The 26,681-nt window shown below is 38.4% G+C and overlaps 1 protein-coding gene across 1 annotated transcript in view; it reads right to left on the bottom strand.

Moving 5' to 3' along the window:
• The window catches only part of CEP89 (centrosomal protein 89), a 162,380-nt gene that overhangs the window by 101,316 nt on the left and 34,383 nt on the right, over nt 1–26,681 (bottom strand). Inside the window, exons 8-11 of the mRNA XM_036752388.1 lie at nt 12,941–13,159; nt 5,955–6,097; nt 877–927; nt 606–689 (exon numbers count right to left, since the gene is read on the bottom strand). Of these exons, the coding sequence (XP_036608283.1) occupies nt 606–689; nt 877–927; nt 5,955–6,097; nt 12,941–13,159 (497 nt within the window). The remainder of the gene's footprint in view (nt 1–605; nt 690–876; nt 928–5,954; nt 6,098–12,940; nt 13,160–26,681) is intronic.

The raw sequence follows: 26,681 nt of genomic DNA, 5'->3' as shown, positions 1-26,681 counted from the left end.
TACACTTCAACCCATACCTTTCTTCGGGACCAGACGTACCCAAAACATGAAGGAGGTAAATTTTGTCTTAAATATCCCCTGAATCCTCTTTTTAAACCATTTTCTCTTCTAGTGAAAAATATCCTCTTTTTATTCCACTCAGGCACCTAGTAACCTCATGGTCTCTGGTTACTCTTTCACAGATACTCCTGTTCATACAAAATACTCTGTTCATAATAAATACATCTATTCACACTAAATTATCAATGACTCATAAGGTTTAATTTGGTATTCCTTTGGACATCTGTACATTTATGATGGGGCCAAAAATGAAAAGAATGAATGGTAGCATTTCAGGCATCAGAAGATAATGGAAGTTATTTTATCAACAGAGGGATTCCCTGAGGTTCCTGAAATCACACCACAATGGCAGCTGCCTTCCTTAACTCACCAGAAGTCAATCTAGCCCTCTCTGCTTAGCAGAAAAGACAAGAAAAATATATCATGGGCTCCAAATACAAGGACTGCTAAAAAGTCTAAAATTTGAAAATGCCTGCCTTTGAAGTATCTCAAATTCAGAGCTTCTTTATTTCAAAACGCACTACCTTTTAAAATGTACGACATACCTCAAGCATGACATTTAGATCATCTTTTTCTTTCATTCTATCTTCATAGGCTAAGAGTAACGGTGACAAATACTTTCTGTCCAACTATGGAAAAAGAAAATTAAAGGAAGTAAATACTTTATTTACCTTTCAATAATGAAATACTAACAAGAAAATTCACTTTATTTTGAAACTATAGTAGTAAAGTTTAATAACTGCACAGCTTAATGATTGTGTATGTCTAGCCAAGGCAATATAATTTGAATATTAAAGATAGGTTTTTTTCACTTACCAGCCAAGGTGGTGGAGGCCCCTTGAATGGAAGACCTTTGATTTCTGTATTCTAAGAAAAGAACAGAAATTGAAGACAAAGTTAAAGGGATTTTTTTTTGGACATTCCAGGTCTTCTACTCTCAATCTGTTATCAGGAATTCAAAACAAACAAATAAACAAAAACATGGAGCACTTAAGCGAAAGGACTCATTGAGAACTATTTCCAGCAAACTACTGACATTAGACAAAATTACAAAGTGGGCGAACTAAGTCTTTAGCATTCTTTTCCCTGCCTCTTAACCAGGACATTTAGTGATCTCATTGTATTCTAACCCAAAGTCTTTGCTCACAACTCATCCTCCCCAAACCTTTTCTCTCCCAATGTACTCTATTCTCCAAAATTTTAATCTTGACTCTCCCCTAATTAAAACTCCTGTCCCTCAAAGTACCTGCATTAATAATATAATTACAGTAATTCACACTAATTCAAGCTAGGTGGCACAGCAGATAGATTACCATGCCTGAAGTCAGAAAGACTCATCTTGCCGAGTTCAAATTCAGCCTCAGACACTTACTAGCTATGTGACCCTGCATAAGTTGCTTTTCTCTGTTTACCTCAGTTCCTGATCTGTCAAATAAGCTGGAGAAGGAAATGGCAAACCACTCCATTGTCTTTGACAAGAAAACCCCAAATGGGGTCACCAAGAGTCAGATACAACTGAAACAACTACACAACAAATTCACACTAAACTATTAACAGCTAATAAGCCTAGTCTTTCAAAATGATCTTTGTGTTTTATTCAGAGGGCTTAGGAATGCCCTCATTCTGTCTTTCCTTCTTATACCATAAGAACAAAATAATCAACTTGACATTCCCCTTTTGAAAGATCGCTTACCCCTAACCTATGCTACGTGATACCTATCTAGTAATGAAATTTCCCACTTAACAAAAAAGACTATTATTCATGGCTAGTTAAGTGTTTCACTGAAACATCCATGCATTAGTTCAGGGATCATAGACCTAGAGTTGGAAGAGAATTCAGGGGCCGTCTAATGACCCTCATTCTATATGGATGAAGAAACAGGCCCAGTGACTTTCCCAAGGTCATTCACACATGTAATAATCATCAGAAACAGAACTTAAACCTAGGACTCCAGAATCAGTACTCTTTCCACTGTACCAAAATGCCTGATCTGGTAGAGAAGGAAAAATATTATGCGAAAATCAAATATTTAGAAGGTGACAAAAGACAAAATTGAGGAAAAGTTTGTGATTGGGGAAAAACAATTATGGTGGGAAGGATGACTGGGGACTCCTGATCAACTGAGCCCCTCAATGCACTTGGATGAAATTTCAAGAAATGAGAGGAGGGGCATTTCCCATAGAGCCAGACATCTGCTCTGGCTCAGCACTGAAAGATATAAATTCTGGAGTGCAACTCCTGATGGGTCCCCATGTGTCTCTGTATTTCAAAGATGACTGATGATTAAGTGTGGAAGAGCCATTATCCACGGGTTATAAGAACAGCTGGGGAGAAAATGCTCGATCTCTTTGGGCTCTGCCCCATTTGGAGATTATCCAGTGATTTTTCTCCCTTGGAATTCCAGGAAGTGGTCATAAGAGACTTCTATGCCCATGACAATTCCCATTCCTCCAGCCCACCCCAAATTAAATGATAGCTACAAGCAGAAAGTGATGTTTGTACCTCTGGCAGCTACTTTAATGACTGTCTGGGAGTCCTGGAGGCTAGGTGCTGAGTGTCTGACACCAAGGAGGTGTTTACTGTCAATAGCATGTTTTTCAGAAGAGAAAATGAATACCAACAAGACCATCTTGAAATCTGATGAATTAAAAAAGCTGGTTAGGAGATATGGACCTTGTGAGATGCTCCAATTGTGTATGCCACAGGTGAGTATGAAAGATCCTAAATATCTCTTCAGTAATCCCAAAAAATTTACCTTCCAAGAGTATCACAAGTACAATGGATTACTGTTTTGTGTCTTTATATTTATATTTGTTAATGTATGCTTATGAGCCTTTTATGTCTTAAGTATTTTCTGTGGTGGAAAAAAATAAACCACTGTCCTATATTTGACACATATTTCGTTTGAGTACCTTTTCTAAAAGGATCCTGTTACCCCCTACTTTGGGGGATAGCCTCTTATGCGAAGCCTCAGAGATTTCCCCAAAGTTCTACTCTAGAGCAGAAGCAATGAGTCAGAAATTGAGAGAAAACTGACTAGCCCTTCTTTGGGGGTCCAGTGCCTCAGAACTGAATGTAATCAGATGAGTTTAGAGCTGGAAATCCTTGAGGAAGGAAGACACTCTGGCTTATGGTCCACATCTATTTTATCAGTAAGAAGTATGATCCAGTAGATCTCTAGAATTGGTCCAATTACACACAATGACATCCAACAATAAATAGTTCCAAAATTCCTGCTACTATTTACAATAGATTTGGCTTTTCTGCTCTCCACCTTTCTTAGATAAAAGATTGATCTGGGATTACTTGCTCTTCTCTTTCCCTCTACCTTGTTTATTTATTTATTTGCTATGCCTATAGTCAAAGAACTGGTCCCTCCATGTTTTACTTTTTATTGTTTCTTGTTCTGTTGAATTAATAAGTCCTTGCCATTGAGTCAAGGCTGATCCCCAAGGTTTCCGTGACACTATCTCTTGATTTGCTCCTGTCTAACCTCTTCTCGGTTTCCTTTGCTGGACTTTGATCCAGGTCTGCGCACTAACTGTGGGTATTCCCCAAGGCTCAGCCTTGAGCCCTCTTCTCTGTCTATACTATTTCACTTGATGATCTTATCAGTTCCCGGAGATTCAATAATCATCTCTAGGCTAATAATTCTTAGACATACTTATCCAGCCCAAACCTCTCTCCTACCCTCCAGTCTTGCATCTCTAAACACTTACTCCACATTTCAAACTGGATGCCCTACATACATCTTCAATTCAACATGTCTTTTACCCCAAAGCCTTCCCTTCTTCCTATTTTTTAACTTTCCTATTATTACAGTCTCTGAAATCATTCAGGCTTACCACCTAGGTATCATCCTGAACTCCCCTCTCTTACTGCTTCCATAATATCCAATCTGTTGCCAAGTTGTGTCAATTCTATCTTTGCAACATCTCTCCCTTGGGACCCCTCTTTCCTCTGACATTGCCAATGCCCTAGAGTGGACCTTTATCGCCTCATACTTAGACTACAGCAATAGCCTTTTGGCTGGTCTCCTTGCCTTAGTCTCTCACCACTCCAGTCCACGCTCCACTCAGCGTCAAATTTATCTTCCTAAAGCCCAAGTCTAAACCTTTCACTCCCCCACTGAGCAACCTCCAGTGAATCCCTATTACCTCTGGAATCAAATAGAAAATCCTCAGTTTAGCTGGTACCTACCTCCTCTCAAGACAAAGAATGAGACGTACATACTTGGTTTTGTTTTTTTTATTTTTTGCAAGGCAATCAGAGTTAAGTGATATGCCCAGGGTCACACAGCTAGTAAGTGTCAAGTATACGAGGCTGGATTTAAACTTAGGTCCACCTGACTCTAGGGCCAGTGCTCTATCCACCGCACAGACACATATATTTGGGATACTGCCAATGTGTAAACTTGCTTTCCTTGACTATGCATATTGTAACAAAGATTTTGTTTTCATTTTCCTTTTTTCATTAAGAGATGTGGGAGGAAAAAATTAAATGCTTGTTAATTTTTTAAAAAGCTTTTCTTAAATTAAAAAAATTCTCTCTCTATTGGCGTCTTATCATTCTATGAGACTTGAAGTTTTACGATGAAAGGGATAGTGCCTTTACCAAATTTTGTCTCCTCCTCAATATTCAATAAAGTGGTCTGCATACAGTAAGTGCTTAATAAATACTTGTTGTACTGTATTAGTGGAAGGCTAGGTAGTTAGAAAGGCTCCACAATGGGACTTGAGCTGGACTGTAGAGGATCAATGGAATGTGCACCAAGAAGAGAAAGGGTTGGGTTCCCTGGCAGTGGGAATGTTGTGAACTAAGGCACAAGAAAAGGTATTATGGAGATTCTAAAGTCAGAGGATCTCTGTTTACCTCTTACCTCTGATGCTTACTTTCTGTGTAACCTTAGCCAAGTCATTTAGCCTCCCCAGGCCTCATTTTTCTCATCTAAAAAAAGAAAAGGCTGAACAAGATAATCACTGAGGTCCCATCTAGCTCTAGATTTTGAAAGCCTATATGACACTGGGAAAGTCACTTAGGATCTTGGGCCTCTGTTTCCCTATATATAAAATGAGGAGGTTAGACTAGATGGTTCCTATAATAACATTACCTAGTCCTTAGTCACTGAATGGATGTGGCCCCAAATAAAATGAGACCTGGGAAAGACCTTAATTTAGAAAGACCATGGTCACCCACTACATCCTGGGCCATTGCCAGTCATCTTGACCTTTGTTTTGCCACCAGATTCCAATGACTCTGGAAGTGAGAGTGAAGCTGATAACTTTGCCAAGCTTTGCCTCACTCACATCCAATTCACATGCATGTCAAAAAATCATGCTCATTATGTTACTGGTCCTCATCGAGAAGGAAGGACAACAACAACATAGTAATATAGTCTGAGGTCTCTGCACCAATAAAGTCACAGGTTCAGTTCCTATTCCTATTCCTTTCCAATTTCCTAATAATAATACATATTATTATATAATGAGGAGTTTTTATTTTGAAGAAATTATATATGTGCGAATCATCATTTTAAAAATAAGGAAATTAGATTTTACAGTCCTAAGTAAAACTAATTCTCTAACAAAATTGAAAAGGTCAAATTTAATGTGTCTTGGAAAATATCATACTTATACAAAAGACTTCTAAACAAATTCTAAATCAACAACTACAGGCTTAAGGGAAGTAAGAGAAAGATCATTTTAATTAAGTAGTATGTGTATTAACACTCGCCCTAGAATTAGTGATTTAAACGTTCTAATAGGTACTCCCAGTAATTATTTGTCATCTTCTTGTATTAAAAGAAAATGAAAAGTAAAAATTGCTTATAGTTCAAATGGGAGCAGTAAAAAAATATATATAGACTCATAGTTTTCTTAATAAAAAATATTACCTCTTCTTTGGATAAGTTCCTGAATTTTGTTTGGTATCGACTTAGCTCTGCATTCAAACGGTAGACAATCATTTTCAAGTCATCATTTTCATCCACCAGCTCCTGGGCCTGTTGTCTTAGAGAAAGAAATTCAGCCACATCAACTATTAAAAAAAGAAAGAGACATTATACACAAAGTATAGAATGCCATAGGAAACAGGTTTAGATCAGTCTAAAATGTACAAAATACCAAATTTTCTTCTTTTCTTTGTGTTATATAGAGCTAAAAGGTGCAATATCTGTGCATGTGAAAAGTCAAAAGTGTTTTAGCAAATTTTTCTTAGAAAAAGTTATACTACATTATGAATTAAAAGATACTAAATACATATTAACTATCCCTCTCTACTTTTTGTAATACAGTGATATTTCTTAAATGGAGTATTGAAAGCATGTGGAAAATATTTCCACATGGTTTTAAATTCAGAGGAAAAGAAACAAATATAGTTTTATATTTAAAAAAAGACTTTTGCAACTTGGCCACTACTTTGTCATTTTATGCAATTAACATTAGGCTTTTAGAGCCTAAAACAAATACCTATCTAAATATAAAAAAAAAATTATCTATTTTGTTAAACATTAGTAGGCTTACCTGGTGAGCTACTCTAAGAAAATTTCTATAGGAAAATAAACTGCTATATAGAGAAGTACATTTTAAGATGGCCTGAAAAGCACTAGTTTAGTTTTTCAAGTTTACAACTAACAGTTTTTTCATTTTTATCTAACAGAATATCTCTGAATCCAAACCAAAGAAAATATACCAGTCTTTTTTTAGCCTTAGTTTCCTACAATCACATGCTATACAAATAAAGTACCTTTTTTCCTAAATCCTTGACACCAAACATTTTAGTAGGATATATTTTTGTGAGATTTAACACTGATAATTCATTTTTCTATTTCTCTTGGCTAAATCCCTAAGTTTTGTGTATCAACTGTTGCTATTAACTTGATTTCAGTCATGTCCAACTCTTTGTGACCCCATTTGGGGTTTTCTTGGCAAAGATCCTGGAGCGGGTTGCCATTTCCTTCTTCAGCTCATTTTACAGTTGACGAACTGAAGCAAACAGGGTTAAGTGACTTGCCCAGGGTGACACAACTACTAAATGTCTGAGGCCAGATTTGAACTCAGGAAGATGAGTCTTCCTGACTTCAGGCCTAGTGCTCTATCCACTGCACTCCTTAGCTTCCTATTATATCAACAATCCTACAATTGTTTGAGAATTGCTAGAATTGTTTATAATTCAAAGAATAACTTAAGGTTAGATTGTGCAACAGTAAAGTCCTTAAAAGAAAAAACTCTCTTGGTTCAAATACTGGTTAGTTTTAAAACTAGGAGACATTAATTTCATCAATGATAAATTTTTAGATTAATGAATAGGCACATTTTTCATTTAAATGATTATTATATCCTCAATGGATAAGAGAAATTGTGAAGAAAGCTGAATGCTCATTACTATTATTTTTTTTACTGGGGGGAGGGTGTGGGCAAAGGCAATTGGGGTTAAGTGACTTGCCTTAGGTCACACAGCTAGTAAGTGTCAAGTGTCTGAGGCTACATTTGAACTCAGGTCCTCCTAACTCCAGGGCTGGTGCTCTATACATTGTGCCACCTAGCTGCCCCCATTGTTCATTACTATTTAAAAAATTTATTAAGATGCTCAAGTTTCTACCCTGCAGCTCACATTATACATTTTAGCTAAGCCTTATACACATAACACTATACTGCTGTCTGAGGCAGAGTGGGATAGGAGTCAATCTTAATCATGGATCTTCAACCCTTCAGCAGATATTTATAAAGCCTCTATTAAGTTCAAAGCACTGTGCTTGGCACTAGGTACCAAAAACAAAAAGAAAAACAATTGCTGCCCTCTAAATATCTTACATTCTATTCAATCAACAAACATTTATTAAGCACCTACTATGTGCCAGGCACTGTGTTAAGCAATGATAATACAAAAAGGGACAAAAGACTCTATAGAGCTGAAACATAGCATTTATTTAAACAGATAAGTGCAACCTAAGTTAAGGATGGAGAGAGCACAAAGTGCTTCCTGTAGAATGTAGTACACAACTGGAGAATTAAAGAAAGCTAAGGAATCTAAGGGACAGAGGACAGAAGGGAGGAGTACATTCCAGGTCTGTAAGACAGCCCATACAAAGGCAAAGAGGTGGGAAATGGTATAGTAAGTTTGAGGAACAACAAAGTAGTCAGTTTGGCTAGAATGAAAAATTAATGAAGGGTGATAATATGTAATAGTGACAGAAAGGTAGTTGCTGTCAGGCTATAGAGAGATTTAAATGCAAGCTGAGGAATTTACATTTGTGTTGGCAACCAAAAATGGGCTCCTTAGCACTTAGTCAACAAGTGCCCTTGACTAGTTTGGCTTTTTCCCCTGAACTGAATACTGTTTGTATGTTGGACTGGAGTAAGCTTGTCGGCCCCTTCACCTTGCTTCCCTTGCTTAAGCTGATGGAAAGAACCTGTGCTTCCCCGGTCAACCCCTTCACCTTGCTTAAGCAGATTGAAAGAACCTGTGCTTTCCCCGGCGTACCTTACACCCCCGCAGAAGCTGGATGGTTAAAAGCAGCTCCCGTTGGAGCCAGAGGCTGCCATAGCCACAGCCACAGCTGAAGCAGGAGCTGCCAGTAGCAGAGCTGACCTACGGGAGGAAGCTGAACAAAGACTTCAGGCCAGTGGGTAATCTTTTTACCATAGAGGGGGAAGCATGATTTTGCTTTACGCAATCATGCTTCTCTGTAGCCTCCTGGTTACTCTTTCAAGGCGTACTTATTGGGCCTGGAAGCTTTTGATCAATATATCAAAATGGGGTTGCTGGTTCATGGGTTGGTTACTGTGGAGCCTAAATATATGTTTTGATTCTTCTGCCTTCTACTTTGAGAGTTTCTTATATCCGGCGGTTCCGAACCTTTCAGACATGTTTATGATCCTCTTTGAGATTATAAACTCTGCCCTCCTAATACATTTGGCGACCAGGATGGGATCGCTAGGTATAAGATCTCTATTTAGAAGCAGAACAATTTCAGAGGAAGAGATGAATATCCCAGGATGGGAGGATCCATTTTATTCCTCCCTAGCAAAAGAATTGGCTAAAAAAGCTGGACCCTGTGAAAACTGGGAACCAAGGCTACGGAGAGGAGATCCTAGGGATTTGGAAAAGTGTTTACAAGAAGTTGGGATTCAGTCAGGGGCATCACTATCTAGGCAAAGCTGGATAGTGTTATCAGCCTACCGGCTAGTATACGAAAGATTGAGATTAAGTGAAAGACATGGGGGCACTCCTACCCCACAGCAAGAAGGGGAATCTCAGATAGCAGGAGACCAAACTGACTCAAATGAGAACTTTTCTATTAATGTGGCTAAGAGCAACAGGAGACCAAAAAAGCCCAGAGTGCATTTCAACCCAGCCCAGAAAGAGCCTGACTGCCTGCTTCGTCCTAGCCATGGTGGCAGAGGAAGTGAGTGGGGGGAAAATGAGACAATGTTAGGGGCTGAGGCACAAAACACTACTGGGGTTCAGGATGTCCCTCACACAGAGAACAGGAGATGGTTAAATGATCAGACAAGGGCTCGACCCATACAAAGGAGGAAGACAGAAACCCGAGGTGAAGATTCAGTTACAAGGGAAATTCAGGAAGATTTCTCGCCGCAAGAGGTCACAGATATTTTGAGTAGATTCAGCCAAAGAATAGGAGAACCATTGATATCTTGGATGGTAAGACTCAGTGATCAAGGGGCCAGTGGAATATCAGTAGATAGGACAGACTGCATGAGATTCATAGGTATCAGCCATGATCCTCTAGTTCAACAAGCTTTTAGGGAACATCATCAGCAAGGAGATGGTGATAGCAGGACTACTCTGTTGGCATTAGCCGCTGTGGGATGCAATAAGAGATATGCTACTGATTCTATGTGGCCCACTGAGCACAGACCCTGGTATTCACTTAGAGATTGTATCATGAGACTAAAGGAGGAGGTAATGAAGACTGCCATTATGATAGGAACTGCAGACAAATATTACAATGATCCAATGGGACTGCCTCATAGGAATTTAATAATTAGGACAGCTCCCCCTGCTTATAAACAACTAATTTTGAATTTATTACTTGGAGAAGTAGGGAGCCGTCTTACAACAGTGATAAATAAGATTTTACAGTTACATGACTTAGGTGACTGGGGAAGGGATAGATCTCCTCAAGAGAGAAGGGTGAATAACCAGCAAACTTGGCGCCAAAGGAGAGTAACAAGGAAAGAAATGTTTACTGCTCTATTGAGAGCAGGGGTAGGTTTTGAAATGATAGATGGCATTCCAACCAATGAATTATATAGAATGTATAGAGATAAAGGACTTGGTAACAGGAGAAATAGGGAAATAAGAACTGCTCCTGCAAGCCCACAAGCCACTCAGAGTGAAGGTGACCTTGTGTGATTAACGGATGAAAACTTGTACATTTGGGGAAAGGCTGGGAGGACAATCCTAGTCTCTATCTAGGATAGGATCCTCTTAGTTTAATTTTCCCATTGTGTTTCCTTGTACATCTGGGGAAAGGCTGAGAGGACAATCTTAGTCTCTATCTAGGGTGGGATCCTCTTGGCTTCCTCATTATGTTCCTTTTGAAAAGAAACATTTCCCACCTGAGTTTGGCTCTGATGTTGGATCTTTGCATAACTGAAATCTCAACCAAACTTGAGATGATTTTATTTGAAGGATAATAGTCCATACTTGTCTACTCTTTTTGTCCTTTGTTTTGGCTAACGTTGTTGCTAGTTTTGTTTCCTTTAGGCTTAAGCACCCTGCACTTTCTGGTGACTGCCTAAGCACATAGCATTCTTGGAATTCCTGCCAGCTCGTTAAAGAACTGACCTCTGGAATGGGACTTTTGGGGGCAGGGCCATCTCTACATCCAATTTCAGCATGAAGAAGCTATGGAAAATGAGACCTTCACCCCTTACCCCAAGATTTTGAGCCCCAATCGTTCAAGGGGAGTGGGAATGATGAGAGTGTTCTGTTTACTTATTTTGTGTTATCCTTGCTGTGTTGTTTTATTGTTATGATATTATGGGACCTAGGGGTGGATCACATTTGAATCATAAACCAATATTTAGGAATGTCACCAAATGATATGTTTTGCTTTATTATGAATGATATGTTTTAGTTTCCTTTGTAATTGGATCACAATGTATGTTCTAGGATACATGGCTGATTAGATTATGTATCCTATAACAAGGGGTGGAGAAGTGTGTTGGCAACCAAAAATGGGCTCCTTAGCACTTAGTCAACAAGTGCCCTTGACTAGTTTGGCTTTTTCCCCTGAACTGAATACTGTTTGTATGTTGGACTGGAGTAAGCTTGTCGGCCCCTTCACCTTGCTTCCCTTGCTTAAGCTGATGGAAAGAACCTGTGCTTCCCCGGTCAACCCCTTCACCTTGCTTAAGCAGATTGAAAGAACCTGTGCTTTCCCCGGCGTACCTTACACCCCCGCAGAAGCTGGATGGTTAAAAGCAGCTCCCGTTGGAGCCAGAGGCTGCCATAGCCACAGCCACAGCTGAAGCAGGAGCTGCCAGTAGCAGAGCTGACCTACGGGAGGAAGCTGAACAAAGACTTCAGGCCAGTGGGTAATCTTTTTACCATAGAGGGGGAAGCATGATTTTGCTTTACGCAATCATGCTTCTCTGTAGCCTCCTGGTTACTCTTTCAAGGCGTACTTATTGGGCCTGGAAGCTTTTGATCAATATATCAAAATGGGGTTGCTGGTTCATGGGTTGGTTACTGTGGAGCCTAAATATATGTTTTGATTCTTCTGCCTTCTACTTTGAGAGTTTCTTATATCCGGCGGTTCCGAACCTTTCAGACATGTTTATGATCCTCTTTGAGATTATAAACTCTGCCCTCCTAATACAACATTTCAAACTAACAGAAAAGGGAGCTAATGTAGATTCTTGAGCAAGGAAGTGATCTGGTCAGATGTGCGCTTTGGGAGTATTATTTTGGCAGTTGTGGAGATAGTAGATTAGAAGGGGGAAAGAATGGAAGCAGGAACCAAGAAGGATGTTACTGCAACAATCCAGGCCAGACATGATGAAGACTAACAGTAGTGATCATTAGATTGAAGAAGAGAAACATGAGGGATGTTAATGGTACAGAATTGTTAAGACCTGGCTACTGAAGGGAAGGCGGGAGAAAGGGGAAAAGATAGTAAATAAGAGTGAGTCTGCAAAGCTTGGTGGCTGGAAGGATGATGTTTCAAAAGAAACAGGGAAATTTGAGAGTGAAGGATTTTGTGAAAAGATAGTGAGTTCTGTTTTGGACACTTTAGTTTGAGATCCAGGTTGAAGAGGCAGTTTAATTCAATCACTCACTCATTCAATATATAGTGCATTAAATGCATATCATATAGCAGTCTAGTAGAAATAAAAAGATAAAAAAGGTTAAATGCTATAATTCTATTAAATTGCTTACTAGCAAGATCCTTTTAGTATTTCAGTAATTCAATATATAATTATGTGGCTCTATAGCAAATAGCCTTACACGGAGGTTTCAACAGGAGTTCTGGGACTTGTAATCAGGGAATTAGTATCTAAAAAGCAATGAAAAACCAGACCAAAAATACCACAGAACTTCAAAGAGTCATGAGAACTTATGCTAAGGTACTTTCAACATTAAAGAGATAAAAATTAACTGTAAAATAAAATTGAATTAGGTATTCATATTTTAGCTCTTCAAGGGCAAGAATGGTCATGTTTCTTTTGTACTCCTTCAGGTCTAGTATAGCCATATTCTGGTAACTCACAGAAAACTGCTGAATGAATCACTGAACTACAGAAGCAACGAACATCTGAGTTTGTCTATGTGGAAAAGATAATTATCATTTAAGCTTTTTTTGGTCCTTAAAAAAAGCCCTTTGAAAGTTTTCATGAAGTTTTCCCTCACCTTTCCTTTGAGAACTCTGTTCAGTCTCTTTTATACTTCCATTATCTTTTTCCATTTCCTTAAGTCTTGAATATAATTCCTTCATTTCTTGTTTAATTTCTTCAAGCTCATGGGCGAGGATCTCATTTGTAGTGGTTAGACAAAAATTTTGTTGTTTTAATTCACCAAAGTTATGTTTACTTAATTCCATCTGTTCTCGACGTCTTCTTATAGATACATCTATAAATTAGCAGAGAAGAAGTTTTAAAATACTAAATCTCATTCACGGATACCTTTTATGAGAAAGAAAAGTGTTTCTATTTACAATCAACGCCATACTACCACCCTACTTAAAACAATCACGGATTCTAAAATAATCAATAAATTAGATTCTCAGATTAACAAAAGAATCTATATACACATATGACAGGGAAAACAAAAGAAAAGCAAGATCAGTAAGATAGAAGTAAAGAAGCTTTTTGCAACATTAACATCTCAATGTTATTTATTCCCTCACAATAAAATTTAAAAATTAGCATTGTCATTATAAAGTCCAATAAGCTGGGTTAGTTGGTTGAGTATAGGCCTTCTGGTTTTTCATCCTATAGTGCTCAATTTATTCTCAATTTGTTCCCTACTGTCTCTAGGATAAAATACAATTTGCCCTGCTTGGAATTTAAAAGTCCTTCCCAATCTGGCTGGAGTTCATGTTACTAGAATACTTTCATATTAATATCCTTCATGCAATCTACATTCCAGCCAAATGGGCCTATTTGCTATTCCCTACATGTAACAATCCCTCTCCTACACTCATGCCTTTACAGACTATCCATCCCCCTTGCTTACCATAAACTTCCTCCTTACTTCAACCTGTTGGAACTTCTTGCTACTTTCAAAGTGTGGCTCAACTGCCACTTGCTACCTAAGGCCATCCCTCATTCCCTCAGTTTATACTTTTATCCACTTGCACACTCAACACACACCCACCTACCCCCAAATTATTTCATGTTTACTTATCAGTGTATATGCTGTGGCCTCCCAATAGAAGGTAAGGTCCTTGAATGCAGGAAGTGCTTCACTTTTACTTTTATATCCCTAGTGCTTTACACAGTCAATGCTAAATAAATGCTTGTTTGAATCAAATGAAAATGAATATATAATCAACTAAACTACAATCTCCTGAAGAGCAAAAATAGTATTTTACATGTCTTTTTCATTCCCTTCTGCAGCTTATCACAGTCATATATACATAGGAGATGCTTAATAACTATTAAACTAAGCACAAAAGCAAAAAAATATACTATTACAATAAAATTTAAGGAATGGGTGGGACATTTCTAAATGTGTTTTCCATAACTCGGAGACTGCTTGTACTTAGAAGATCCTATAAAAGCAATCAATCATCCCAAATGATTTTCTCTCCTAATATAAATGATTCATGAAATATTTGATCGAGCCCTGTTACAACAGGCTGACTCTTTTAGCTTTAATTTTAAAAAGTCTGAATTGTAACATGTTTTGCTTCAACAAGATATGCATCTATCTGTTCTAGGCATATGATAAGCCCTTTGATTTTGTGGTTCATTGTTTTTCCAGTCATGTTTGACTCTCCATGATCCCATCTGGGGTTTTCTTGACAAAGATACTGGAATGGTTTGCCTTTCCTTCTCCAGCTCATTTTACAGATGAGGAACTGAGGCAAATAAAGTTAAGTAACTTGCCCAGGGTCACACAGCTAGTAAGTGACTGAGGCCAGATCTGAACTCATGAAGATGAGTGCTCCTGATTCTAAGCCATAGTGCCACTATGCCAACTAGCTGACCCCAACACCTGTGATGCTTATGTGCTTAAATGTGTATAGACAAATTATCAGTGACATTGGGGAAAGAAGCATGCTCTGGACTAGGTCTGACTCAGGCCAGTCCAGTGGTTCAAGATGAGGGCTGGAAAGAAATGAGTTACCTGCAGACCATCTAAAATTTCACAAATAAGAAGCTTACTTAAAAGTGGCATAGAAAAGATATTTAGCAAGCATATGACAGTGGTTCAAGTTGACACAGACTTCCACTGAAACCAGTCTGAGCAGAAGCATGTATAGATTCATATAGCAGGGGGACATGAATCAAGTTTGAGGGGCAATAAATCTTCATGAACTGTTTTTTTTAAGTGCTCTAGGCCACAGGTTCCCAAAGGAGGTGATACAGCCTCCTGGGGGGCTGTTGGAACAATCTAGGGGGACACAAATTTCAAAAATTTCAAAAAAAACCCCAACTGATAAAATGTTAAAGAAAGTAAGTTTCCGGGGGTTGAGGGGACTGAGTAAATTTTTTTTAAAGGGAGCGGTAGGCCAAATAAGTTTGGGAACCTCTGCAAGTCTAGGCAATCAGAAATTCACATAAACATCTCAAGTCATAGGCTCCTACACCAATCAAGTCCCAAGGAAGGCTTCCCTTCCTTTTAGGAAAAAAAGTAGCCAAGAGCTGGGGTGGGGATCCTATTAGATAGTGATCTTGTTACTAGGGGTCTTCCCTTTTGCTCTATCCCTCCACTTTCTGGTTTGTAGAGATAGCAGGCTGACTCTTATAACAAGATTAGTATGGCCATTGCTATAATCTAAATCCTAAGTGTTAGGGTACGTGACAGTCTCTTGGCTATATTTTCTTTGAAAATAACATCGCATCATACTAACTTCATTTTGAGAGTTTTGTTTTTATGGTGGATTATGGACAACACTCCCACAGAACGAGAAAGAATGGAGAGGTAGAAGCAAGATGATGATGAAAGATGAAACATTTTTACCCACCCTGAGGAGCATACCTCCTCCACAAACATAAAATGCATACGACAGAATTCTGATCAGGAAAGCCAAGAAAAAATCACTATGAGTCATTTTTCTACCCCAAGGAGTGGGGAGCTAAGGGGGAGAGAAGTCTGCAGACACTGAGAATGGGGGTTATCCAGGAATACCCATAGAGAAGAAGTAGTGGAAGGACTAGAGTAAAAATTTATAGGGATCCCTTAACAAGCATTTGGGGCACAAATGAGTGCCATTTGGCAGCACTGTTGCCAATTACCAAGTTTTGGTTCCAGAAGAACCTGTAGAAGCCCTCCCTGAGAGACCTAACAGTGACTTGAGTCCAGCAGCAGTCCACTGATACTAAACCACTCATAAGCCAAGAGACCCAAACCTGGATCAGGAACTTAAGAGAGAGCTCAGTACAGGATGGCAATGAACAGACTTCTCCCCAGATCACACCACTTTGGGAGCACCACAAATTTGCAGACTTTCAGACTAAGCTACGAAAGAAGGACATAAAAGGAGAGAAGCTCAGGCCAAGACAGCTCCACTAAGAAACAGCAAAGCCAAACACTAACATAAAGTCGAAAGTCAAGAAGGAGTCCAGAAGAACCAGCAAACAAAAAACCAAACCTGACTATAAAGTGCGACTAAGTAACAGGGAAGCTCAAGACACAAACACAGAGGAGAATGACTTAAAAACATTTACAAGCAAAGCCTCAAGGAAAAATGTACCTTGGATACCACACCAACCAGAATTCCTAAAATAAAGATTTTTTTTTTTAAATTAAAAGGAAAAGAAAAAACTAGCTTAAAAACAAAGTGAAAGCAGTACAGGAAAAAAATGATAAAAGAAGTAAGAGTTATGAAAGATATGAAAAGAGAATTAACAGCTTGGTAAATGAGGTACAAAATCTTACTGAAGAAAGTAACTCAGGAGGATTCTAGAAAGATGACAGAGTAGGTTAGAAAATTCTAAGCTCTCAAGATTTTCCTCCACAAAAGAGTTTATAAAAGAGTGCTTCAGGGAGAACACAAAGTGGTGAAAATAAATTAGAATGAAGCAGAACCTTGATCCTCCTGGGACAAAGGAAGATCTGAAGAGAAACTCTTGGAAAAGGTTTGGTCCCCTTAAGAGTAAATGCCTCCTTAAACAACAAGCCCTGTGGTTAGCTGGGTGGAAAGGCTGCATCAGATACAGCTACAGAAATTTTTACCCCCAGGACAGTTGGGAGTTGGGCATCAGAGCTGGGGAAGATCAAGGGAACCTCTGATGACCAGGAACACCAGAACAAACTATGCTGCTGAACAGTGGCCAGCTGGGGTGAGAAGGAACCAGCACACACCTGGTGAGTGCAGAAGTGAGGTGGGGATGCTGCTAACTGTGGGCACTTACAAGAGGCTGGAGGTCTCTGTTGGGATTCAAGGTCAGAGGAGAGAACTGAAGGAGGAGCTGAGGCCAGAGGTACCACCCCCCATACCCCAGGACTAGAGTTGATTACGAAAACTAAACTATTAAAAAAATGCACAGGCAAAGAAGAAAGAAAAAAACCATGGAGAGTTACTATGGGGGTGGAGAAGACTGGGGGTTCGTCTTCAGAGGAGGATACTTTAGTAAAGAAACCCTCTTCTACCCCAAAGAGTAATGTCAAATGGCCACCTGCCAAAAAGAATTCATGAAAAAACTTTAAAAAGACTTTTAAAAATCAAATGAGAGATTGAGGAAAAACTAAAAACTAAAAAAATCCAAGAAAAAAAGATTATGAAGTCAACCAATTAGAAAAGGAGATTCAGAATCTTAAGGAAGAAAATGACTTCCTGAAAATCAAGCCAAGACTTGAAATAATAAACAAATTTAGCAAAGTTGCAGGATATAAAATAAACCCACATAAATCATCAGCATTTCCAAATACTACTAACAAAACCTGTAGACATTATAAAATATTTCAGAGTTTATCTGCCAAAACAAACCCAGGAACTATATGAACACAATTACAAAACACTCTTCACACAAATAAAGTCAGATCTAATTACTTGGAAAAATATCAGCCACTTGTGGGTGAGCCTAGCTTACATAATAAAAATGACAATTCTACCTAAATTAATTTACTTATTCAGTGCCATACCAATCAAACTACTAAAAAATTATTTTATAGAGCTAGAAAAAATAATAACAAAATTCATCTGGAAAAACAAAAGATCCAGAATTTCAAGGTAATTAATGAAAAGAAATGTAAGAGAAGGTGGCCTAGCTGTACCAGATCCTAAATTTTATTACAAAGAAGCAATCATTAAAACTACTTGGTACTGGCTAAGAAATAGAGTGGTAGATCAGTGGAATAGCTTAGGTACACAAGATACAACAGTCAATGACTACAGTAATCTACTATTTGATAAACCCCAAAACTCCAACTTCTGGAATAAAAACTCACTATTTAACAAAAACTGCTGGGAAAACTGGAAAACTGTATGACAGAAAGTAGGCATAGACCAACATCTTATACCATATACCAAAATAAAGTCAAAATGGGTACATGATTTAGATATAAAGGCTGATACTATAAGCAAACTAGGAGAGGCAGGAATAGTTTACTTGTCATATTTATAGAGAAGGGAAAAATTTATGATGTAACAAGAGACAGAGAACATCATGAAGTGCAAAATGGATGATTTTAATTACATGAAATGGAAAAGTTTTTGCACAAAGCCAATGCAACCAAGATTAGAAGAGAAGCAAAAAACTGGGAAATAGTTTTTGCAGTCAATATCTCTGATAAAGGCCTCATTTCTAAAATATATACAGAACTGAGTCAATTTTATAAGAATACAAGTCATTCCCCAATTGATAAATGGTCAAAGTGTATGTACAGGCAGTTTTCAGAGGAAGAAATTAAAGCTATCTATAGCCATATGAAAACAATGCTCTAAATCACTATTGATTGGAGAAATGCAAATCAAAACAACTCTGAAGCACCACATCACACCTATCAGATTGGCTAACATGACAAAACAGGAAAATGATAAATGCTGGAGGAACTGGAGGAAAATTGGAACACTAATGCATTGTTGGTAGACTTGTAAACTGATCCAACCATTCTGGAGAGCAATTTGGAACTGTGAACCAAAGGGCTATAAAACCGTGCAAATCCTTTGACCCAGCAACACCACTTCTAGGTCTGTATCCCAAAGAGAGCATAAAAATGGAAATAGGACCCACCTGTAAAAAAATATTTATAGTAGTCCTTTTTGCAGTGACAAAAAAACTTCTCAGCAATGTAAGGATCAAAGACAAGTCCAAAAGACTCATGCTGGAAAATGCTATCCATATCCAGAGAAAGAACTATGCAGTCTGAATGCAGATGGAAGTATACTATTTGCTCTCTTTTTGTTGTTGTTTTGTTTCGTTTCTTCTTTCTCATGGTTCCTCCCATTTGTTCTAATTCTTCTTTACAACATGACTAATGTGAAAATGTTTAATATGAATATAGAACCTATATCAGATTACATGCCATCTTGGGGAGGAAGGGAGAGAAAATTTAAAACTCAAAATCTTTTGGAAGTGAATGTTGAAAATTAAAAATAAATAAATAAATTTTAAAAAAATTAAATAAGATCTAGCATAAAAAAAAGAAAAGTAACTTCTCCTTTAATCTGGACGCTGTTAGATTATGAATTGAGCTATTAAAAGAATGTGGTCAAAAATGTTTGGAAACTGTTAAATATTTAAAGGAATATATTTTGTTCTAAAATGGATTATTTTGCTATCACTTATGAAATTATGAAAATGTTAGTAAAATGTAATAAAGTTATATTTTTGAACAAATTTATTAACAGTAGACCTTAGAGTCAAAGATATCATTTTTCCTTAGAGATTAATAAGCAGTCTGGATGTTAGTTCAGAAATTTACTGTAGTCTGCATTTTCTAGAGTTTTGAATTGATGACCATTTATTCACTGTATATGTGAAACTCCAGAATGTTATTATTCTTAATTTTAAAATGAAAGATGGGGGGGCGGAGCCAAGATGGCAGCTGGAAAGCAGGGACTAGCGTGAGCTCTCCGCCAAGTCCCTCCAAAAACCTATAAAAATGTCTCTGAACCAATTCTAGAACTGCAGAACCCACAAAATAGCAGAGGGAAGCAGGGCTCTAGCCCAGGACAGCCTGGATGGTCTCTGGGTAAGGTCTATCCCGCACGGAGCTGGGAGTGGAGCAGAGCGAAGCAGAGCCCAGCGTGGGTGGCGCGGACCAACCAGACCAGGAGCCGGGCGGAGCGGGCCCTAGCGCCATGAATCAGTGAGCTGTGACAGTTACCAGACTTTTCAACCCACAAACACCAAAGACAAAAGAGAAGGTTAGAGGGAAAAGCTGCTGGGGACAGGGAGTTTGCGGTTTGGTCACTGCCCCGGAGGCAGCGGAGTTGGGGCAGCTACAGAACTACAGCTGCAGTTGCTTCTGGCCCCAGGCCCACCTGGTGGGAGGAATTAAGTGGTGGATCAGAGCAGGAGTGCAGAGCCTGCTGAAGATCTAAGTCCAGTCTGGGTTGGGGGTTTGTGGGGAAGGAGGAGTGCTGGTGTGGCAGAGCTGGCACCTTCCCCCCAAACGTGGAACATAGAACTCGTTAGTCTACAAGCAGTCATACCCCACTGAAAAACTCCCACTCCCACTTTTCAATCTCTCCCTAGATGTTGTCTCATTCTCTGTTGCCCACCCTCTCATTCCCTATTGCCCTAAATCCATACTTAGGGGAATTGTTAAAAAAAACTCTCAATTGGTCATACAATCACTGCAAGTGATCAGACTCTATCTCTCCTCTCTTTCCAGTTTCTAAAAAATGCTGTCTGTACTATTTGCTGCCACAACCTCTCCTCTCACTGTTTACAAAAACATCACTCAAGCTAAACTTCTCTTCTCATAATTACCAATGATCACTTAATTGTTAAACCTAATAGCTTTTTTCCTCATGCATCAATCTTCTTTTTTCCAATCAGCAAAAATTTGCCTTCTCTCCCTCCTACTCCATGTCTCTTCCCAACTCAGAATGAAAGAAAAACAAAACTCCTCTTATAAACATGTATACTCAAGCAAAAATATCTGCACTGGCCATGTCTAAAAATACATTTCATTCTAAAATTTAAGTCCCACACCTCATTATCAGGAGGTGAGTGGCATGTTTAATAAGTGGTCCTCTGGAATCAGTTAGCTATCATGATGTTCAGAATTTATAACTTTCAAAGTTGTTTGTCTGTACCATATTGCTATATATAAATTGTTCCCCTGATTCTATTCCCTTCCCCCTGCATCAGTTCATACAGGCTTTCCCAGGTTTCTCTGAAACCATACCTTTCATCATTTCTTATAGTACAATGGTTTTCCATCACATTTATATGTACCACAACGTGTTTAATCCTAAATTAATTGAAATCACCACAAATTCCCATTCTTTAACACCTTATAAGAAACTAATTTTATTATCCTTGGAGGAGAAATAACTTAGTTATTAGTTTGTTACGCTACTTTAAACAAGGCCTTCACAACCTGCAGCCCGCAGGCCACTTACAGTACACCAAAGGATTTCAGGTGCTCCAGAGGAAAACATTTTCCTCTAAGTTTTTTGAGGGGCACCTGAAATCCTTTGGTGTGCCAGAAGCAGCCCATGGGCTGCAGGTTGTACAAGCCTGCTTTAAACTATGCTCCTAATTTCTTCCCCCTCACATTTACCTCCCAAGTTCCTGCTGAGTGAAATGTATTTCTGTACCCAATCGTGTTTATTCTTTCCTTCCTTTGGCCAGTTCAGAAGAGAATCAAGTTGGGTCAGCTGGCCCATCAACCCCCTCTTCATTCATATCGATGTCTACTTGCACACCTTATTATGTAAGATAATTTTTGCTAACCTTCTTTTTCCTGCCCCCCTAATATATTCATCTTCTCCTCTCTTTCCATTTGTCTCTTAAGATCATCAAGGCATAACAGAACTACCCCAAGCCTTGTCTAATTAGACTCTATGACCCCTGATGACAATCAGAATCAAAGGGGACACATGTTATCACCTCCTCATATTTGAATGTAAGCAGTTTATCCTTGTTTAGTTCTTAGTTATTGTTCATTCATGGTTACCTTTTTATGTTTCTCATAACTCCTATGATTAAACTTTAAAGTTCTATTCAGCTCTGGTCTTTTTGTCAAGAATGCTTGAAAGTTCTCTATTTCATTACAGATCCATTTTTTCCCTGTAGGATTATACTCAGTTTTGTGGGAAGTTATTCTTGACTGTAAATCTATATCCTTAGACCTCTGGAATACTGTACTCTGAGTTCTCCACTACTTCAGAGTAGCAGCTACCAAATAGTGTATGATTCTGGTTGTGGTTCGTTGGTATTTTAATTCTTTTTTTCTGGCTACTTGCAATATCTTTTCTTTGACCTGAAAATTCTGGATTTTGGCTACAATATTCCTGGGAGTTTTCATTTTGTGGTTACTTTTCAGGAAGTTACTGATAGATTCTTTCTAGTTACGGTTTCTTGTCTGATTCTAAGATATCTGGGCAGTTTTCTTCTAAGACTTCTTGCAATATGATATCTAGGCTCTTCTTTTTTATTTTTTTTTGGACATGGCTTTCAGACAGTACAATGATTTTTAAATTTTTTCTCCTAAATTTGTTTTCTGTCTCAGTTGTTTTTGCTCTGAAATAACTTGGATTTTCTTTTTTTTCAGCATTTTGACTTTTGACTTTAATATGTCTTGATATGAAATCATTGACTTCTATTTACTTCATACTGATTTTCAGGAAATTTGATGCTAGGATTAGATTTCTGTACCTGTTATACCAAGCTGTTAATTTCCTTTCCAATTCTTTATTCTATAGCTCTCATTCTCCCCGCCCCCGCCCATTTTTTCCTCAAGTACTCTAATTTCATTTACAAAAAAAATTTTAACTCTCACTTCTTCTTTTCCAGGAATTCTGGTTGAATTTGTGCCTAAGCTATGCGTTCCTTTGAGGCTTTGCTTACAGATGTTTAGAGTCATTTCCTTCTAGGTTTATGTCTTGTGTGTCCCTGTCACCATAATAGCTTTTCATGGTGATAATCTTCTTCTGTTTGCTCATTGTTTTAGTCTACTTTCTGACTTAAGAATTAATATTAGGGCTGGGCTCTGGGCACTTCTGGAGGCTCAAGATCTGGGCTGGTTCTACTGCTGGTTTCTTAGCATATTAAGTGTTATATTACTCCAGATTACCAGGGGCAGCTCAGGCTGGGTATTTGCAAGCTTTTACTTCTCCCAAAGGGATCTGATTCAAAGCAAAGTCTAATTACTGCCCCCACTCTGAGTTCTGGATTTGAGACTAAACCACAACAGACTGCTACTGGACTTAGCCACTATCTGCTGGATGGAAAGCTTACTGGGCTCATAGCAATATAACTGCAAGCTTCTCTTTGGTCTAGAATTCCTGTCCTGTTTATTCCTTTGCAGGTTTCAGATGGGGCTAGAAGCTAGAACTGAGAGCCCACGCCACCATTGGGTGGGGAGCCACATCACTGCTGCTGGTTTCTGAACTTGCATAGTCTTGGACCACATACCACTCCCTATTTCAGAATGTCACAACCACGGGCAAGTCCTCTCCTCCTTTTGCCCTGAATCTATGACCCAAAACTGAGCAGTGGGTAACAATGCTGCCAGTTAGTACACGTTCACATTGCAGTGCAACAGGATGGGTCTGAGACCTCTTCTCATCATAGCGCAGAGGTGGTTCCTTGAACTGGAGTGCTCTGCTTCTCCTACCCTACCCTGGGTAGAACCTGTTCCCAATGTCCACAGAACTGCCTGTCTCTATGCCTGTATCAACCTGGGCTGGAAAAATAATTCACTGTGAATTTGTTTTTCTTGAATTTCCACATTAGGATTAAATGTGGTATATGTGTGTGGAAGAAGTTTGATGGAGAAGCTTACTGCACTGCTTCATGCTAGTGCTGCTTCTTCAATCCTCATCCTTCTTGCTCTCTTGGCAGCATCTGACCCTGCTGCCCACTCTCCTGCCTTGGACACTGGTTCCTCTCTGGGTTTTCATGATGCTCACTCTTAGTTTTTCTGTCTATTCAATTTCAGACCCAGTTTCCTTTCTACTTGCAGTGTCTATCCAAACAGATAAATTGATGGATGACCTCTAGGGGTTGTTTATCCAACTCTATATTATCATAGTCTGGCTGCATGCAGCCCCACAACACTCCTGAGTATAGACCAATGTATTTGCTATCTGAATTTAATGATTTTAATAATAAAAAGAAAAATGTAAACATATATGGTTTTCTAAGTCAAAATGCTGCTTACAGAAATCTTTAGGAATGGTTTAGTGGACCACATTCCTATCTGAGTTTGATACTACTATTCTACACCCTTGGTTTTTCCTAGGTAGATGACTGGCCAAATATCTTTGAAGGATTATGAATGTCACTGAGGAACTTCCACAATGTTACAGGCCTTGATGAAATAAACACATTATCACCTATAAAAAGGAACACCTAGTGGACCTAATAATCTCTAGTGAATTTCTTTCGACTTCAACTCTATAATGAACATCTTCCACGACAGTAGCAAACATCTTTGTGGGCATGGATACTTATAGCTCGCTTGATATTTGCAATCAGAGGGTAGAACAAGGTTTTATCTTTTGTGATTTCTTTCAAAAAAATCTTCTATAATTTTGACATATGCTTGGGAGACACACTGTTGGAAGAAAGCATTTAAGAGAATGTTTTGCTTTTGTCAATCAAATGCTTTTCATATTCTCTATACTTTACCTTCTGTGACAGTAACTCTCTCTTCTTCTGTATGAAATCACTTGAGAAAGTCTGTTTGGTTCCTTTCTATACCTGCAAACATGTCCTAGAATTCAGACTTTCTCCACCTAAGGCTCGCAAACTTTTTTTTTAATATTTTAATAATTATATTTCAATATAATTGGTATCCTTTATAATTTCATTTATATTATATTATGCATTTAAAAACATTATTTCTAAATGGAGACTACAGGCTTCGACAGATTGCCAAAGGGGTCCATGACACAAAAAACCAATAAAAATCCCTACCTACATACATGTATTAATTACTCAAATTGATCTATAATCCAACAACCAAATCACAATCCATCCACACTTGACCTTTCATCCTATGAAACTCTTGTCTACATAAAACCATCACAGGAAATCCACCCAGTATGCTGGAAGACTTCATTTTCTGCTGACCAGTAGGACACTGGCTGTCCTGTCATTCTTTGTTCTCATTACGAGACTGTCCCATCTTCTTTTCCTAGCATACATTTTATTGATAACATATTTCACTCTTATTGCTTGTTAAAGTCCTTCATTAGTTTTATGTTGCAACCTCCTCACAACCACTCTATGCCTTGCCATTGCCCTCTATATGATATTCATCTTCAGTTCTTTGGAGACAGTGGTACTACATGTCTTGCTCCCACAGAGTAATACCAACAGAATATTTTTATTAAGATGATGAGCCTTTATTGTCATGGAAAGTTTGGGGTCATTAAAGAAGCTTTACAATTTCCTAAAGGCAATTAAATCTGTTCTCTTCCTTTTCAACTTTGGCCCAACTCCCTATCCCAGAAGGACATAAATGGATAGACACTGTCCCCAGATACTCTCTGTCCCAGACAGACATAAGTATCATAATAATTCTGGGCATCTATTTTGTTTACAATTCTTTGCTACCATAAAACATGCTATTATAAATATTGTGGTGTATATGGGGCTTTTCTTCTTATCAACGATCAGATAAGATATATGCATAACACCATAATATTTGGGTCAAAGTATATGGACATTTTAGTCATTTTCTTCACATACTGCAAACTCCCTTCCAATACTCCCTTGCAAGTACTAATTCACAGCTCCATAATGCATTGTTGTGCCTTTCCACAAACTTTTCAACACTGACTATTCTCATCTTTTGTCTTCTTTGTCAATTTGCTGGCATCTCAGAATTCTGATATAGGACTCTGAAACAACCTTTTTTTTATTATTATTTTGAGAGGGGAAGGCAAGGCAATTGGCGTTAAGTGACTTACCCAAAGTCACACAGCTAGTAAGTGTGTCAAGTGTCTGAGGCCATATTTGAACTGAGGTCCTCCTGACTCCAGGGACGGTGCTCTACTCACTGCACCACCTAGCTGCCCCTGAAACAAGCTTTTTTGAAAGTTGAGACCACATGTACATTTTTATGGGTTTTTTAAAACCTACTTCCATGAAGATTTGTAAATAAATGGCAGTCCTTTTTGGAGAAAACAATTTACGATGTAGCTCTTTTCATTTAAGATTTTATGTTGGGGTTACCTATTCTGTGTTTATTTGATAGCTAATTCTTGGGTTGCCTCCAAACAGGATAACAGAAAAAATCTCAAATCTTTTTAATGCAAGAATAGAATTTAAAAAATTTTTGAAGTAAAAACTGTGAAGCCTATACTTCTGTTTTCAAATACTAATAATTACTTTAGTGCATCTGTGGTCCCATTGATTTGGGTACTCCTTTCCCCAAGAGTAAAGATAACAACCCATCCACGTTTTCATCCATTGTGACTTTTGGCCATGTTCTCCCATTAATCCTCTACAGGGACTCACCTAAAGTGCTAGGGCCTTTCCCTAGATCTCAACATTTCATAGGTTCCGAAGCAGCACACTGGTTATCCATTTGTTAATGTTAATTCATGCTCTTCCTACATAATTGGCCCACCTCCTTTTTCAGTCATATAGCAACCTGATAATAACTTTTATGTTGCTTTGAGGGTGCAGTTTATCATTCATAACATACTGCTATTTATGCCCACCATCTTTCCATTAACCTTTAGGTGATTCGAACATTTGATTCTTTGGACAATGTGGTATCTCATTACTCAAAGTCTTCCACATAGCATTATTGGAAGAATGTTGGTGTTTAAAAAATATATAATATATAT

Source organism: Trichosurus vulpecula, chromosome 3 (assembly GCF_011100635.1).
Source record: "Trichosurus vulpecula isolate mTriVul1 chromosome 3, mTriVul1.pri, whole genome shotgun sequence".
NCBI lineage: Eukaryota > Metazoa > Chordata > Mammalia > Diprotodontia > Phalangeridae > Trichosurus > Trichosurus vulpecula.
The sequence above is the reverse complement of the archived record's forward strand: the minus strand, read 5'-3'. Positions and strand labels throughout refer to the sequence as shown.